We start from the raw sequence: 16,904 nt of genomic DNA, 5'->3' as shown, positions 1-16,904 counted from the left end.
TAAGCTAGCCAGCCACCCCTCAAACTGAATTTAAAATATCCCCAGTTTCAAACGTGTATTTCCCAAGAGTCTAGGTCTTAAACCTGAGTGAAAGTTCCTCTTTTTGTTAATACCCACCTCCTAGCTCGTCTGTCTGCCTCCACTCTTGTCCAAATCTAGTCCTGGGTGGCTCAGTGGGTTAAGCGTCCGACTTCGGCTCAGGTCGTGATCTCGCGGTTGGAGTTGGAGCCCCATATTGGGCTGTGCCTCTGTCAGTGAGGAGCCCACTTCAGATTCTCTGTCTCCCTCTCTCTTTGCCTCTCTCTCTCTCTCTCTCTCAAAAATAAACATTAAAAAAAAAAAAAAGAGCCCTGATGCAGGCATAGATTAAGACTTCACCAGCCGGGGCAAGTTAAACTCTCTGAGCCTCAGTTTCTTTCTGTCTTTTTTTTTTTTTTTAATGTTTATTTATTTTTGAGAGAGAGAGAGCGAGCAGGGGAGGGAAAAAGAGAGACAGGGACAGAGAATCTGAAGCAGGCTCTGTGCTGATAGCACAGAGCCCAATGTGGGGATCGAACTCACCAACCGTGAGATCATGACCTGAGCTGAAGTTGGACGCTCAACCAACTGAGCCACCCAGGCGCCCCCGCTTGCTTTATTTGTAAAAGACGCTAACTTAACTACCTCACACGATTATTATGAAGAGGAACTATGATAACGTTGGCAAAATACTTGGCATAGAGTAAGCATTTGATATATGGTAGTTCATTATTAACGTTGGGCCATACTGTTGTCTTGCTAATTTTCCATCGTCCCCTCCTTATCTTTTTAAAAAATGTTTATTTATTTGAAGATAGAGCACAAGTGGGTAAGGGGCAGAGAGGGAAGGAGAGAATCCCAAGCAGGCTCTATGCTGTCACCGAACACCCTGATGCGGGGCTCGATCCCGTGAACTGTGAGATCATGACCTGAGCAAAAATCAAGAGTCAGACGCTCAACTGACTGAGCCACCCAGGCGCCCACCCTCCTTGTCTTTCTTTCAGCAACTGTTTCTTGACCACCTACATGTCCGTATTCTGGAAACGGGGAAAACATTGGTGCACCAGAATGACATTCTGATCTAAGTAATTCCTTTTCTTAGGCTTCAAACAGACCGTTTTGACCGTCTGTTGTGGATTATTCTACTTCCTTTGTTTCACTTATCAACTTGTGCTATAGAGTTAACGATTACTAATGGACTGCACTATTAGACTGATTTTCTTGCAAACTGGGTAGGGACTACATCTTATTAATTTGGGGACACCGACTGCTAACAGTGCGCGACAGTCGTTCGCTTAGGTACATGGAATGGACATGTAGAAGAGACTCTGTGAATGTTGCTTGGATGAAAATAAAAATATGATTCCATATCACAGGTTTCTTCCATTGCTTAGTACATGTATACAATGTTTAAGCTCCCTTTGACTTTTGGGGTTATCCTAGGAACCTGCGTTCTAATTCCGTTTCACAGGGAATAAATGCAATTCAAATACAAATGACTAACTTTAAAATGATGTTTCAGGGGCACCTGGGTGGCTCAGTCGGTTAAGCGTCCGACTTTGGCTCAGGTCACGATCTCACAGTTCATGGGTTCGAGCTCCGCGTCGGGCTCTCTGCTGACACTTTGGAGCCTGGAGCCTGCTTTGGATTCTGTGTCTCCTCTCTCTCTCTGTCCCCCTCCCCATCAAAAGTAAACATTAAAAAACATTTTTTTAAAAAAAATGAAGTTTTAGGGTATGGTTCGTGGGGAGCCTGGCTGGTTCAGTCGACAGGGCGTGTGACTCTTGATCTTGGGGTTGTGAATTCAAGACCCATGTTGGGAGTAGGGATGACTAAAATAGAAATAAGCTTAAAAGGTAATAAATAAAATAAAAACCTAGATTTATTTTGTAAAAAAGTATAGTTCTTCTTAACTTGGGATCTACTTTTGTGTGAGAAAATTCCCCGCCATGAACATTGCAAGGGTCTGATCTGATGACCTTACATTAGTTCTGTTTCTGTTTCCAAGTTTTTAGATTGTATCAATATCCATTTTTAAAGTTTTGTCCTTCTAGTGGCTTTTATTGCTTTAAAAACGGTTTCCTTTAATTACGTATTTTCTGATACGTGCTCAGTCGAGTGCACGTTTTGACGATTTGTTCTTCCTTTCCTGCGTTTCTCCTTTCCGTAGGTTTCTTTTCCTGGGAACTTGCACTTGGTGTTGGTTCTACGTCCCAGCAGTTTTCTTCAAAGGACTTTCACAGACATTGGATTTCGATTTAGTCAGGAGGATTTCATGCTGAAGTTACCAGTAAGAGTATATTGTTTAAATGTTTTGTCTCTTTAATTCTTGTGAGGACTTTGTACCATGCTGTTGATGCTTTACCCGTGCTCACAAAGCATCTGAAAGAAAAGAAATAGAATTTGTCTTCCCAAACTACAAACTTGAAATCCCCCAAAGTCTTCTGTTTCTATTGTTAAACTAAAGGAAGAGTTTCGTCAATTTGTAACAAAGCAATCCCTGTTGAATGAGATATATGTCACCTACGTTATTTATGTGTGTGTATATGCACGTGTGCGTGTGTGTATAAAATCAGGACGTTTTATTTTTAGGGAAAAAATGAGCATGTGTTTTACGTATTTGAACTCCCATGAACTTAGCATCCTGAGCTAGTTCATAGTACCATGATCTTTTTTTTTAAATATATTTTTATACGTTTATTTAGGGTTAGGGATAGAGTCCTTGTAAATTATGGTACTTTTGCGAAGATCAGCCCCTCCTGATAAGTTATAACTTACTACAGAAAGCCCTTTTCCTCCGTTGTAGGCATAACATTCTTTCGGAAGGTTGGCCATTAATAATGCAAAATTTTAGATCAAGGAGAACCAGCGATTTGGGTTTCTATGGAGATTAACTTTGCTTTACAGAGAAATGTTTCGTATGTGAAAACTGTTATTACCAAAGAACGTAGTGCAGACGGATGTGGGCGGGGGAGGGCGTACAGGAGAGAACTATTAGAACCATTTGCAAAAGGTAACTTTGTGCTAAGGAAATGCTGAAGTTCATTGTACAGTTGAATGGAGGGATGCCGTGAAGGGCAGTTAACAGTATCTCTCTTGCTTATTTATATAGGTGGTTATGCTGAGCTCAGTTAGTGATTTGCTGACATACATTGATGACAAGCAGTTAACCCCTGAGTTAGGCGGCACCTTGCAGTACTCCAACAGTGAATGGATCATCTTCAGAAATGTATGTTGCCTTTGCTCTTACTGTAGAGCCTGTAGTTCATATTAGCCTTTAAAATCTAGTTCCGGCATTGTTCTCCTCTTTGGGAAAGACAGCTTGCTGCGGCTCCTGTTTTTCAAACACATATAATTCAACATCTTGATTTTCTTCCCTAGGAAATATCTAGAAATGATGAAGAGGCACTGAGGATGGCAATTGAAGGAGAGGCCTAGGGAGTAAGGCGATCGTGCTCTGTCCACTGCCTCCGGTGGCCATGTAGTAACTTGGAGAAACAAAGCGTTTTGGGTTCAGACCTCAGCACTGCTGATTTTTAGCTGTGTAACCTTGTGCACGCTATATAGCCTCTCTGGCTCTCAGTTTTCCCAACTATAAAATGGGAATAATACTACTTTACGTCATAGGGATATTGGGAAGATTAAATGAGATAACAAATGTAAATTGTGTGGCACAGTGCCTAACAGATGACAAGCCCTCAAAACATGCTAAGTAATACGATTCATGTCATCCTAGCGATGCTTCTGAGGCAGTTAGGATTACAGTAGAGTTTCGTTCGGTTCTAGAAATTGGCAAATAGGCAAAGACCCTGTGCCTCGCAGATGTGAGTTTATACTAGAAGAATCTTTGTCCCAGATCCCAGCGATAAGGGAACCCTTCTGAAGGAAATGATTTCTCATTCAATCAGGATCCTGTTTTCCTCATCTTTGTCATTCAGCAGTTCTTTTTGTTCATACGAAAGCGTATCGTCAAAATTAGTGTCTAGCCTTTCATAACCTCTAAAACTGCAAACGAAAGAGCAGATCACCTCGAGCTGCATGGTAAGCAGAGGGTTTATAAGGTCTCTACGGGTTGCCCCCCCACCCCCCCACCCCACTTTTCTCTTCCTGAGCAGTTGATTTTGGAAACAATCAACAGCGCAACGCGACTTGACATTTGAGGGCGACCGAACCTTCGCGATCACAATTTCAAGTCTTGTGCCTGAATGAATTGTTGTGGCCAGTTTGTTCCCCCATCACCCTTGTGCATTGCTTTGTTGGAATGCTAATGCTTGCTCATAAGTTATAATAAATGTCCGGTGGCTTTGATGTTCTCTTCCAAAGTAAAGTTAGTATAAAGTAATTTTACATTTGCAGGGTCTAATGGGATAGACCTAAACAAAGTCAGAAAGTGAATGACTCAGTCCACGGCATCTTTAAGAAATTGTTTTCAGGGGCGCCTGGCTGGCTCCGTCGGAGGAGCACGCGACTCTCGAGTCTTGGGGTCGTGAGTTCGAGCCCCACGCTGGGTGTAGAGATTACTAGAAAAAAAGAAAGAAACTTTAAAACAAAGACATTGTTCTCATTGGCGTTCAAGAAATGAGTACAGAAGTTTAGATAAAAGACATTCAAGAAGACTCTTTAACCTCACGTCAGTTTCGTAGAGGCTTAGCTACAAAGGTAGCGTTGATTGCCAAGGGCAATGCCAACTTTCCTTAGCAGAAGAGAGGTCATAGTATATGTGCTTGTTGTCATACCTAGATGAAAGTGAGTACAGTTACTGATCTAGGTATTGATGTGCTGGCAGTTTCCATGGAATTAAAAGGATCACTGGGTCTTTGCAGGCTATAGAAAATTTTGCTCTCACAGTGAAGGAAATGGCTCAGATGTTGCAGTCCTTTGGAACTGAACTGGCGGAGACAGAACTGCCAGATGATATTCCTTCAATAGAAGAAATCCTTGCGCTTCGTGCCGAGAGGTATCACATGTTAAAGGTATGTCTGAAAACGTCAACAAACAACCACGACCCATGGCCTTTCTTTTACGGCGCACGTGCCTTTCACACTGATTGGTGGGTGGGGGACCCACAAGGGGAAAATGGCCCGGATCTGTTGAACGTAAGTGGCCCCCTTGTAACTGGTGCATTCTCTTGAGAAGTTCTTTATTTGTTAATGGAAGAGTCCATGCTGCCCCAGAATAAGAAGTCTACAGTCCTCTTTGTTATCACGGATTCTTTACCTTTTCAAAAGGCCCGCTCATTTGGAAAGCTGGAGAATCAGAAGGCAGATGGGTGTTCTAGTTTTACGCCCACCCCAGGTGCGACGTGAAGTGGAAAAGGAGAACCAGATGAGGAGTCAGGGGGCCTGCGACCAAGGCAAACATTGTTAAATTGATCACAAGCTTTCTTTTGCACAGAGTACTAGTTTGTTTGTTTTTTTTCCTTTTTTGAAAGTAGGCTCCACGCCCAGCACGGGGCTTGAGCTCACGACCCTGAGACCAGGCGTCACGAGCTCCGACTGAGCCAGCCAGGCATCCCCAGAGTACTAGCTTTTCTTGTTTTCTACCGTAGACCTTAGATGGCAAGTTGACTTTGGCCTCCTACCCAGTTGTCTGGAGTGTTGGGTTGTGAAGGATTCTGAGTCACAGTTCAGACAATCACCAAGTACTTTGAGATGCACGTTCTCCCGAAAGTTGAAGAATGATCTCAAGCAGCACCAGGCTCTATCACTCATGTCCTTCTGGGGCGGGGGGTGGGGGGGTGGCGGTGGGGCGGCGGCGCTCGGATACGAGCTCTGTGTAGAGACGACACTTGTATTTTAGTTTGAATTGCTTTTTGAGGGGACGTTTGTAGATGAAGAGGAGAGAGACTGAACTCGTGAATCATAATCTCAAAGTATAACTGTTCCAGGAGAGAAAGCTCTGACCCTCATAAGCTGTGTGATCGGGCAGTTTGCCTCCTCTCTCTGAGTTGCGGTTGCCCTACGTGCACAGCGAGGTTGATGCCGATATGTGTGTACCTTGTAGGGTTGTTGTGAGGATGAAATGGAGGAAGTGATATATGTACAACCACGTTTGGCACATAGCCACTATTTCATAAATGTTAGCTCTTTTAAAAAAAAATTTTTTTTTTAACGTTTATTTATTTTTGAGACAGGGAGAGACAGCACGAACAGGGGAGGGTCAGAGAGAGAGGGAGACACAGAATCTGAAACAGGCTCCAGGCTCTGAGCTGTCAGCCCAGAGCCCGATGCGGGGCTCGAACTCACGGACCACAAGATCATGACCTGAACCGAAGTCGGACGCCTAACCGACTGAGCCACCCAGGCGCCCCAATATTAGCTTTTAAAAAAAGTTAAAAAACTTTTAAAAAAAAGTTAAAAAAAAATTTAACGTTTTATTTTGTATTTGAGAGAGAGACAGACAGAGGGAGAATATGAACAGGGGAGGGGCAGAGAGACGGGGACAGAATCCGAAACAGGCTCCAGGCTCTGAGCTGTCAGCACAGAGCCCGACGCGGGGCTCGAACTTACGGGCAGTGAGATCATGACCTGAGCCGAAGTCGGACGCTTCACTGACGGAGCCACCCAGGCGCCCCGGAAATATTAGTTCTCAGTGATTATGTTCTTATTTATATTGGTGGTGGCTTAGAACCTGTTCCCGGACAAATACAGGGACACCCACATTTTTGCCTAACAGTTCAGAAGACCCTTGGATTTCCTGAAGGGAGTCATAGCTCACTCTTAGATGCCCGAAGAATCTACCCACCAAGGTTAAGACCTTCTGAGTAGAAAGCAGCGTATGCTCTGTGAGGAATTAATGAACCCAAATGTGACGCAACATAATATGGCAGGCGGCGGTTGATAACAATCTCCCTGTCCCTGAATGTGCATTAAATATTATGTTAACTGCATGCTTTCCAATGTGGTAGACTTCATGACGCTACGACTGCTTTATTAGAGCACGTTAAAAATATTAGTAGAGTAGAATGAGTTAGAACTTTCTACCAGTAAGAGAAGGAGACTACATCCGGACCACAAGGGACTGCTGCCTATAAAGATCTTATAAAAATAGCGATCGCAACACCCGTCTCAGTAGGCAGAGGCTTCTTGGAAATCCTCATGGGTTTCGGATTCAGTAGAGGCCGTTCTAGAACTGCCGTTTCTCTTCTATAGCGTGCTCTAGCTGTGTGCTTCCTTGTCATGAAGTCATGCGGGATGGGTTGCTAGCAGGCTAATTCATCCCACCGTGCCTTTTTCCAGAATGATATTACAGCTGTAACCAAAGAAGGAAGAATCCTCCTCACAAGTCTGGAAGTGCCTAGCATTGAAGATGTCGTCAGTTCAAGACTTGAACGTCGGCCACAAATCAATGGTGACTGGCAAACCGTTAATAAGTGAGTACTCTCCTATTGGTTTGGAATTACTTATCTTACACTTTTGAACGGGAATTCTAATTTTGCTTCAGTCTCTTAAGTGTGCAAGTATTTCTGGACCTTTGGGAATCTGTGAACAACTTCCCTCGTCTCACAGACATCAGTTTGCTTGTAGGAGAGGTTCTGTGGACATTGATGGGCTCTTCGTGGACCAAGTGTCATGGTCTCTGACTTTGCTTATAATTCTTTTTTTTTAATGTTTAGCTTTGAGAGAGAGAGAGAGAGTGCACGTGTGCAGGCACACGTGAGTGGGGGAAGGGCAGAGAGAGACGGGGACATAAGATGCAAAGTGGGGTCTGTGGTGACAGCAGAGAGCCTGATGTGGGGCTCGAACTCACGAACCCTGAGATCACGACCTGAGCTGAAGTCAGACACTTAACTGACTGAGCCACCCAGGTGCCCTGACTTTCCTTATAATTCTTTTTAAAAAAAAATTTTTTTTATTATTTATTTTTGAGAGAGAGTGAGAGAGAGTGAGAGAGAGAGAGCGCGCGCGCAAGCAGGGGAGGGGCAGACACACACACACACACACACACACACACACACACACACGCAGAATCCGAAGCAGGCTCCAGACTCTGAACTGTCAGCACAGAGCCAAGCATGGGGCTCGAACTCACGAACCGCGAGATCGTGACCTGAGCCAAAGTCGGACGCTCAACTGACTGAGCCACCCAAGGGCCCCTCCTTATAATTCTTAATGTCCAGGCCAGATTTATGTACTTCCCTACAGAACAAATCGCTGGTGTGAAGGAATTCTAACGACTTTTCTTTGTTAAGATTGCTGACTCAAGTACATGATATGGAAATAGCTTTTGATGGATTTTGGGAAAAACACCAACTAAAAATGGAGCAGTATCTGCAACTATGGAAGTTTGAGCAGGATTTTCAAGAGGTCAGTTAAAACATTCCTTTATACGGGGTTTTTCATTATTGCCAGCGGCTCTTACTTGCTCCTTGAGAAGTACAGTCTCACGAGATGCCCAATGACACCCAGAGCGAGATGGAAAGGGAGCAAATGTGAGCGAACCCTGCCATGATGTCTTTCTGGCTTACTAATCTCCTGGGATAAAGCACTGAACTTGTAAGGAGGACTCAGTTGCTGTCCACCCTGATGTTTATCTTTGAAACTCATTTTACATACAAAATGCTTTCAGGCTATGGACTAGGTTTCTAAGGAAATAATACCCACTTCCTTCTTGTTGTTGTTGCTGTTTTAATACCATATACTGACCGTATTTAATATGACCTAACAAAAACATTTTTCTTTTTTTTTTAATGTTTATTTATTTTTGAGAGAGAGAGAGAGAAAATGAATGGGTGGGGGAGGGGCAGAGAGAAAGGGAGAGGGCTCTCAGAGCCCCACGTGGGGCTCGAACCCACGAACCGTGAGATCATGACCTGAGCCGAAGTCAGATGCTTAACCGACTCTTCCACCCAGGCACCCCAAAACATTTTTTTTCTGATCCAGTAATTTATTTCTATGAAAAGCCTGATGAGTGAAATGAAATCGTGTTCAATTATGCATTATTTGAAAGGCTAAAAGTACATTCTAGTCGGATGCTTCTGGAAAATACATCACACTTGGTCAAGCGACATAGTCTCTTTCATAGTACTTTTCCAGGAGATCCGAAGAAAACTCACCTCTTTTCTCTCTCACATGTGGCTGGCTTGTTTTCTACCCATGACTTTCTTACTTACTTGGTATTTCATCTGTGTGAGCAGAATTGGGTTTGGGTGCCGCATTCTGGACACAGGGCTCGGGATTGCCAGACCTTTCCCTCCTGTGACTCAAACAGATTTTGGAATGCCATGCTCTCTGTGAAACCTTCCTTAAAGAAAGAATAGGCCAAGTTGTTCTTGGTCCTTCCAGATCTTTCCCTCCTCCCCAACCGAATCCATGTGAGGATAACACTCTTCCTGAATGTGCCCCATCGTCCCTCCACTCCGGTGTTAGTTTGCATCCATACTACGTTCTTGACCTGGAGTTACATTCTGTTTCTTCAAATCCTTGTTGCCTCTAATCGGTATTGTTCTTTTCCTTGGATCGTAACCTCACTGACGTGATCTGTATCTCATGGCGATTTGTCGATAGGTTCTGTGTATTTAGGAAGTTCACTTAAAAACGGTCTTATTCGTAAATTCAGATGTACAGAAAAATTGGATATTCTCAAACTTGAGATATTTTTGAATCTACAGGATAGGAATATTCTCTTGCATAATCACAGGACAGTTATCGAATTTAGGACATTTAACAATAATGCATTCCTTTTATATCACCTACCATTGGTATTCCAGTTTTATCAATTGGCTCAATAGTGCCATTTATGTCATTTCCACCCCCCTCCAGTACAGGACTCAGTCTTAGAGGGTTGGGTGTTGGATAAGTTGTCCTGTCTAGTCACCTTTAATCTAGAACAAACATTTCCATAGCCTTTCTTTGTCTCTTATGACACTGACATTTCGGAAGAACACAGTGCTTTTTAATATAAAATGTTCCTCATTTTCCATTTGGCTGACATTCTCTCTCTCTTTTTTTTAAAGTTTATTTATTTATTGAGAGAGGGGGGCTGTGTGTAGGAGCAGAGAGAGAGCTAGAGAATCCCAGGCAGGCTTCTCACTCACAGCACAGAAGCCCGACATGGGGCTCGATCCCACGAACTGTGAGATCGTGACCTGAGCTGAAGTCGGACGCTTAACCCACTGAGCCACCCAGGCACCCCTGTCTGACGTTTTCTTATGATTAGATTAACCATTGTATGACCAGCAGGAATACTCTATGAGCGATGTGTTCTGCCGAGGGTATTGTTCTTGGCCCTTCCCGATCTTTCTCTCCTCCCCAACCAAGGGAGTTAATGAAGTCCACCTGCCCTTCATCGTTGATGTGCATTTCGATTACCCAGTCAGGCTGCCGTGGAGTTTCTCCACTAATGACTTTCCCCCACTTGTAACTAGTAGGAAACGTGTGGGGAGAAAATTTAAGGTCATGCAAATATCTTCCTGCTCATCAGAAGTTCTTCATGGTTTGTGATTCTTTACTGTTCTTAACTATTTCGGTGTTTCTGACTGGCTACTGTGCCCTTGTGACACATCCAGACTTTTTTCGGGTTATCACTTCTTTACTTTCTGGCATAAAGAGATGTTCCAAGCCCATCTTGTACCTCCTCTGCTTTAGCCGTGGAACCAGCCATTTTCCTGAGGAGTCTTGGTTTCTTTTTCTGGGATATGATAGGGAAGACCAAGATCTGGGTTCCAAGTATGCTGCTAATTACTACTGGCGGAACCTTCTTTCCTGGGACCACTCGCCATAGCGCTGGGGAGTATATATGCAAATATGTATACATACACGGACTTCCATACGTGCCCACGTATACATGCCAACACATGTACATAGAGATATTTACAGATCATGAGTATACACTGATATCTAGTAGGTTGGGTGTTAATAGATTATACCGATTCCTGGGAATAAAATGACAGAAGTGTTTGCCACGTGTGCGATTTTTCCATGTCGCTGTTCTTATTTAATAGCACTGCCTACAAAAATGATCAAAGGAAAAATGCTTAATAATTTGTATGCTTAAAGCCTTGGTTTTTTCCTATTTGCAGCTCGTGAGTGAAGTCGAACTTCTGTTAAACCAACAAGCAGAGCTGGCAGACGTCACCGGGAACCTAGGTCAAGTAAAACAAAAAATTAAAAAGTTGGAAAACTTAGATGAAAATTCTCAGGTAAGAGGACATCTCAGATGGTCACTATTGTAATAGTTCATTGTGATGCTTTTCAGGAGCGTGAACCCTCCTGGTTCACTTTTCCTGGTAACAGTCTACGTAATGGGTTTAATAACACTGGTCTGTATTCTTTTCCATTCGACGTGGGCCAGAGGTGACCCTGCCGATGTGTCATGTAGTTGCAACGGGCAGTCTCTGAGGTCACCGTGTGAGCGGTTTCAGGCCCACCAAGATGTCTCTCAGGAATGCTACTTGGAAACAATAGAAATGTACAAGAGCATAACTTCTTAAATACCCATCATGTGGTATCTGCAGTTGAACCAGATATGGATTCAGACAGATAAATCTGCTTCGTTTTACTAGCCGCATGACCCTGGGCAAAGTGATTAAATGTTCTAAGCCTCAACGTCTTCATCTATAAATTGGGGCTAAAGTGGCCTACTTTGCGGGATGATTAGGGGAGGACTGTTTTTGATGTTGTAGATAAAACACTTAGCACAATACCCGGGAAATGTGGTTGTATAATAAGTACTCGAAACGATGATCACTTTGCTGGTCTTAAAGCTTGGACTCATGGCTTTAACAGTTAACAAATTAGCTTTGCTCTTCTGTCTTGTATGAGAGAGCAAGGCCACTGGTTTTTGTTTTTTGTTTTTTGGTTTTTTTTAGTTTTTTTTTTAATGTTTATTTATTTTTGAGAGAGAGAGAGAGAGAGAGAGAGAACACGAGTCGGGGAGGGGGAGAGAGAGAGAGAGGGAGACACAGAATCGGAAGCAGGCTCCAGGCTCTGAGCTGCCAGCGCAGAGCCCCACGCGGGGCTCGAACCCATGAACTGCAAGAGCATGGCCTGAGCCCAAACCGAGAGCTGGACAGTTAACCAACTGAGCCGCCTGGGCGCCCCCGCCCCCATCTTAACCATTTTTAAGTACACGGTTCGGTAGCGTTAACTATAGTCACATTGTGGTGCAACAGATTGCCAGAACTTTTTTTATCTTGCAAAACTGAAGCCGTACCCATTAAAAAAAATAACTCCCTGTTATAATCCTGTGTTTCCCCCCGGCTAGGTAGGCCAGTCACTTCATCGTTCCGGGCTTCAGTTCTCCTTGTTTTACCTCGCCAAATATTTCCTGACCTCCTGCTCTTTCAGTTGCTAGGTCGGGAGCAAGTGGGGGACCAGGGTGCGGGGGGGCGGGATGCCAGTCGTTGGTAGAGTGGAGGCGAGGCCGCCAAGATCCCTTTGGACTTGAGAGCCCCGTGGTGTTCACTTCAGGACGTCCAGGAGGCGGGCAGGTGCTGACTCTAACGAGATTTCCAGAGCGGAGATGGCACGAAATCCGTCCGCTTTCGTTTGGCTGGTGTGTCCCTCATCTGATATATGCAGTTCTGTTCTAAATCTGTACCTAGCGGGAGAAGCAAATCTCGTCCACACTCTGAGCAGGCTGGTTCATTTTCTGTTTCTGTTACCAGAAACACGTGGGCTTCTGATGACGTCACTGCCGTAGCTAATTACTTGTAACCCCGAGCTTTCTGACAGCCTGCAGAAGTATGACATGCAATCATATTTTTGGCACTCCGTCCGCCCTGCTTAAGCCAATTTGCTTCTCAGTTGCTTTCTTTTTGCCCCCTCCTCTATTTGAACAGCGATCATGTGCTTATTTTACTTCTTTCTTAAAATTAGGATCTGTTAGCAAAGGCCCGCTTTGTGATATTACACGGACACAGACTTGCTTCAAATCACCATTATGCACTTGATTTGATCTGCCAGAGGTGCAATGAACTCCGTTACCTTTCTGATATTTTGGTTAATGAGATTAAAGCCAAACGGATACAGCTCAGCAGGATCTTCAAAATGCATAAACTCCTGCAGCAGGTAGTGTCGTGAGACCTGATACATTTCTTAATAAGAAGACCGTTTGTTTTTGCTTTTGCGTTCTAGGGTGAGGGTCTGGTATAGCCTCGGAGTTGAATGTGCAAGGGGTGGAAGGATTGAATTTGATGATTTGGGATCACGGTTGCGATGGCTTCCTTTCTATTTTGGGTACATCTCTGCATCCTCTCCTCTGGTGATAATTTGCAGTCGGAACACTTTTCACAGCCCTAGCGGCATTTTGCTAACGCCAGAAACTCCTTCCACATTTCATAGTTACCGCAATAAGAAATTAAACAGGGACTGGAAAATACTCCTCCCTGGCTTGTGGGTCTGACCCCTTTCAGAAAGAGGCAGCGAAAGGAAGATCTGGCCTCGGAAGCGGAATGTAAACGAGGGATATCATTTACAGACATCGCATCTGAGCATGGACAGTTTAACCTGTCCCCCCTCCTTCTTTGGCAAGGAAACTTTCATCCTTGTCCTTGGCAGGTCACTACACATTTATAGGACACTATGTATTTTGCGAGGTGTTTCATATTTCACTTACTGATTTGGGGAAAATAGCACGCAGCTGACGTGTTAGCGCTGAGAGAATGGTCAGACTCTCGCTGCAGAATGAATTCCTTGTTGTGAAAGAAAATACCGTGCTTCTCAGCCTTGGCTATGCGTGCATCAGAAATACCTGTGGAGCTCTGCAGAGCTATGAACGCCTGGCTTAGGGCCCAGAGCTACTGAATCAGAATTTCTGGGGGCTGCACCCAGGTATCTTTATTTTTTAACAGCTCTGGAAGCAACTCTGATTCACAGAGGCTGCTAAACACTCCTAAAAGGCGAACATATTTCTGTTTATTCATTCATGGTTTTGTGTGCGTGCGTGCGTGCGTGTGTGATTTGCTCACCAGGCTCATCAGTGCTGTGATGAAGGAGAATGCCTTCTAGCTAACCAAGAAGTAGAGAAGTTTCAGTCTAAAGAAGATGCTCAGAAAGCCCTCCAAGACATTGAAAATTTTCTTGAAATGGCTCTGCCCTTTATCAATTACGATCCTGATACCCTACAGTATGAATTTGATGTAATTTTATCACCCGAGCTTAAGGTAGGAGGCTGTTGTGATTTTTTTTTTCCCCAAATAAACGCATTTTTTAAAAACTATGATTCCAGTCAAGTTCACAGCTAACTTTATTCAAATTGTAGTTACACGGCTCTCTGAAGGAGGAGGGGTGGTATTAGTCCCACGGGTAAGCATCAAAGAATCCAAAGGCTTGGGGAGCCTGGCTGGCTAGGTCAGAAGAGCATGTGACTCTTGATCTTGGGGTCACGAGTTTGAGCCCCATGTTGGGCGCAGAGATTACTTTAAATAAATAAACAAACAAACTTTAAAAAAAGGAAAGAATCCAAAGGCTTATGCTTGGCTGTGTAATGAGGAGTGACGAGTGAGGAGCTCTCACGTGCCATTGTTTTGTGCATCCTTGGAGACGGGGCCAATGCTGTCCTAGGAGAACACTGGGTTCGTGTCGAGAGCATTCTACGGCAAATGTCTTGTCTTTCTGCTGCCGTGACCACCACCGGTGCTCTGTGGACACAGATCTGGCTCTCCTACTCAGCTTCTTGGGGAGGGGGTGCCAACAGATGTTGGTATTAATGAGGCAGGGACCTGTGGATTAGCTCGGTGCCCCCCTGTTGGAGATGTCGTGAAGCCCTCTCACCACACTGTAGCTCAGAGCTTTTGTGATGCTATTTGTGGCCAGACTGTATAGTCGACCCCCCTTTTTTTTTAATCTTTTTTTAATTAAAAGAAAATTTTTTTAACTTCTTAAAGCTTAACTATTTACTTTTTGAGAGCTAGCAAGTGAGCACGAGCAGGACAGGGGCAGAGAAAGAGGGAGAGAAATCCCAAGCAGGCTCCGTGCCGTCAGCGCAGAGCCCAGCGTAGGACTCGATCTCACGAGCTGTGAGATCACGACCTGAGCTGAGATCAAGAGTCGGACGCTTAACTGAGCCACCCCGGCGCCCCTGCGTAGTTGACTCTTAATTGGAACAGTATCTAAAACCGTGCTTAGCTGCACATCTTAGGGGATGCCCCAGAAAATCAGAAACGTGCCTATAGCAATAACCAAGTGATTTCTCTGGAAGCCACCAAGCGAAACCAACTGCCTCAGATCATCGAGGAGAGTCAAGGAGGAGCTTTTTACAACACAGAGAGCTATAGAATGTCCCGCGGGCTACAACATAACAAACTTCTAAGACAGTGCTTACCTTGGTGGCTTTGTTGTGCTTAATCATGCCTGCTTTGTTCCAGCCATGAAGGGTAAAGCACTTTATACAGTGACCGATTTCATGACTGCTTGATAAATTTCTTTGTTTTATTATTCTTTTTTTTAAATAATTTTTTAAAGTTTGTTTACTTATTTTGAGAGAGAGAGTGGGGGAGGGGCAGAGAGAGAAACAGAGAGAGAGAATCCCAAGCAGGCTCCATACTGGCAGTGCAGAGCCTGATATGGGGCTCGAACTCACGAACCATGAGATCGTGACCTGAGCTGAGATCAAGAGTCGGGTGTTTAACCGACTGAGCCACCCAGGAGCCCCAGTAAATTGCTTTTTCAAGTTGTTTTGGTTGAGAGCTTCGGGTTTTATAACCATGTGAAGACATTGCATTCATCTGTTTTCTGTTACTTTCCTCATTTTTTCTAGTTACATTTTAAACTAGTCTAAATTAATTTTTTGACTGAGTCTGAGAAATGTAATAAGATTTGTAATGAGCCCAGTTCAGAAAACACTTCATAGAATTCTTACGCGACCTGTAGGTGCAAATGCAGACAGTGCAACTCAAGCTTGAAAACATTCGGAGTATATTTGAGAACCAACAAGCTGGGTTCAGGAACCTGACGGACAAGCGTGTGAAGCCAATCCAGTTTGTGGTACCTGCTTCTGACAGTTTGATCAGATCCGGAGTACCCTTTTTGTCACCGAAACATGGTAAGGTATCTTGCATTCACTTTTTTAATCTCTTCCTTTCCTGCTGTCGTTTGTTACTCTTGATGTAAACACTGAGTTCGTTCTTCAATCCTGATAGATGGAGATTTTATGTAAGCATCTTTGGTCACGTTTAAACTCTGTTGCACAGGGCAGGAGTCACGGCTGAGAGGATCATACGACAGTAAAGCATAGGAATACAGCATAGTAGGGCCTGATGAAAATGTGGACTGAATAGTCCAACCTTGCAATGAGCATGAACGTTTTACCAGCATCAAACTCACTCCTTTCTTGAGCAGGCGGAGGAAAGGATATGGATCTTGTCTATACACGCAAGCGTGTGCACGCGCTCACACATATTTACTACTTAAATGGATAAACTATTACTTGGTTCTTATTCGCTTCTAGTAAGTGAATGGCTCAGATAACAGAATGGATTGCCTTTTCTAAGTAAGTGCAGATAAATAGAATGATTCTGCTAGAAACGAACTGTTAGAGTCCGTTCTCTTGTTTTAATATTTGTAGACGAGTTTTAACCGTGTAATATCCATTGCCTTTCTGCATTCTGTGGGATAAAATAATTATCGTGACGGTGGTGTTGAACTAATCTGGAAGTGAGATGATTCGATTGCCCAAAGCTGCCCTTGTGCGACCTCTGGGGAGAATAATTTGGCCTTTGGGTCCCTAAGTTAGTTGAATGGGTGAACATGGGACTAAATTCGGTCTGTCTAATCTGAGAGGATCACAGATTTCATTAATATATGTACGAAATGCTTTGAAATGCAGAGAAAGCTTGAAGGAGTATAAAAACCCAGGGCAGTCCCAGCATGGATCATCTGAGAAAGAGGTGATGTAGGCATGTAACTAAGCTAAGATGATGAAAGCTATGTAGCTAATGGTTATTA

At 44.0% G+C, this 16,904-nt stretch overlaps 1 protein-coding gene across 3 annotated transcripts in view; it reads left to right on the top strand.

Moving 5' to 3' along the window:
* MCF2 (MCF.2 cell line derived transforming sequence) overlaps positions 1–16,904 on the top strand; it is a 75,379-nt gene that overhangs the window by 20,616 nt on the left and 37,859 nt on the right. For all 3 annotated transcript variants that reach the window (XM_040468536.1, XM_040468535.1, XM_040468537.1), the window contains 9 exons: positions 2,189–2,308; positions 3,131–3,247; positions 4,842–4,991; positions 7,257–7,390; positions 8,210–8,324; positions 11,039–11,158; positions 12,837–13,028; positions 13,931–14,122; positions 15,831–16,002. In XM_040468536.1, the coding sequence (XP_040324470.1) occupies positions 2,189–2,308; positions 3,131–3,247; positions 4,842–4,991; positions 7,257–7,390; positions 8,210–8,324; positions 11,039–11,158; positions 12,837–13,028; positions 13,931–14,122; positions 15,831–16,002 (1,312 nt within the window). The remainder of the gene's footprint in view (positions 1–2,188; positions 2,309–3,130; positions 3,248–4,841; positions 4,992–7,256; positions 7,391–8,209; positions 8,325–11,038; positions 11,159–12,836; positions 13,029–13,930; positions 14,123–15,830; positions 16,003–16,904) is intronic.

This window comes from Herpailurus yagouaroundi, unplaced genomic scaffold (assembly GCF_014898765.1).
Source record: "Herpailurus yagouaroundi ecotype Mexico unplaced genomic scaffold, PumYag 67702, whole genome shotgun sequence".
Taxonomy (NCBI): domain Eukaryota; kingdom Metazoa; phylum Chordata; class Mammalia; order Carnivora; family Felidae; genus Herpailurus; species Herpailurus yagouaroundi.
The sequence above is the reverse complement of the archived record's forward strand: the minus strand, read 5'-3'. Positions and strand labels throughout refer to the sequence as shown.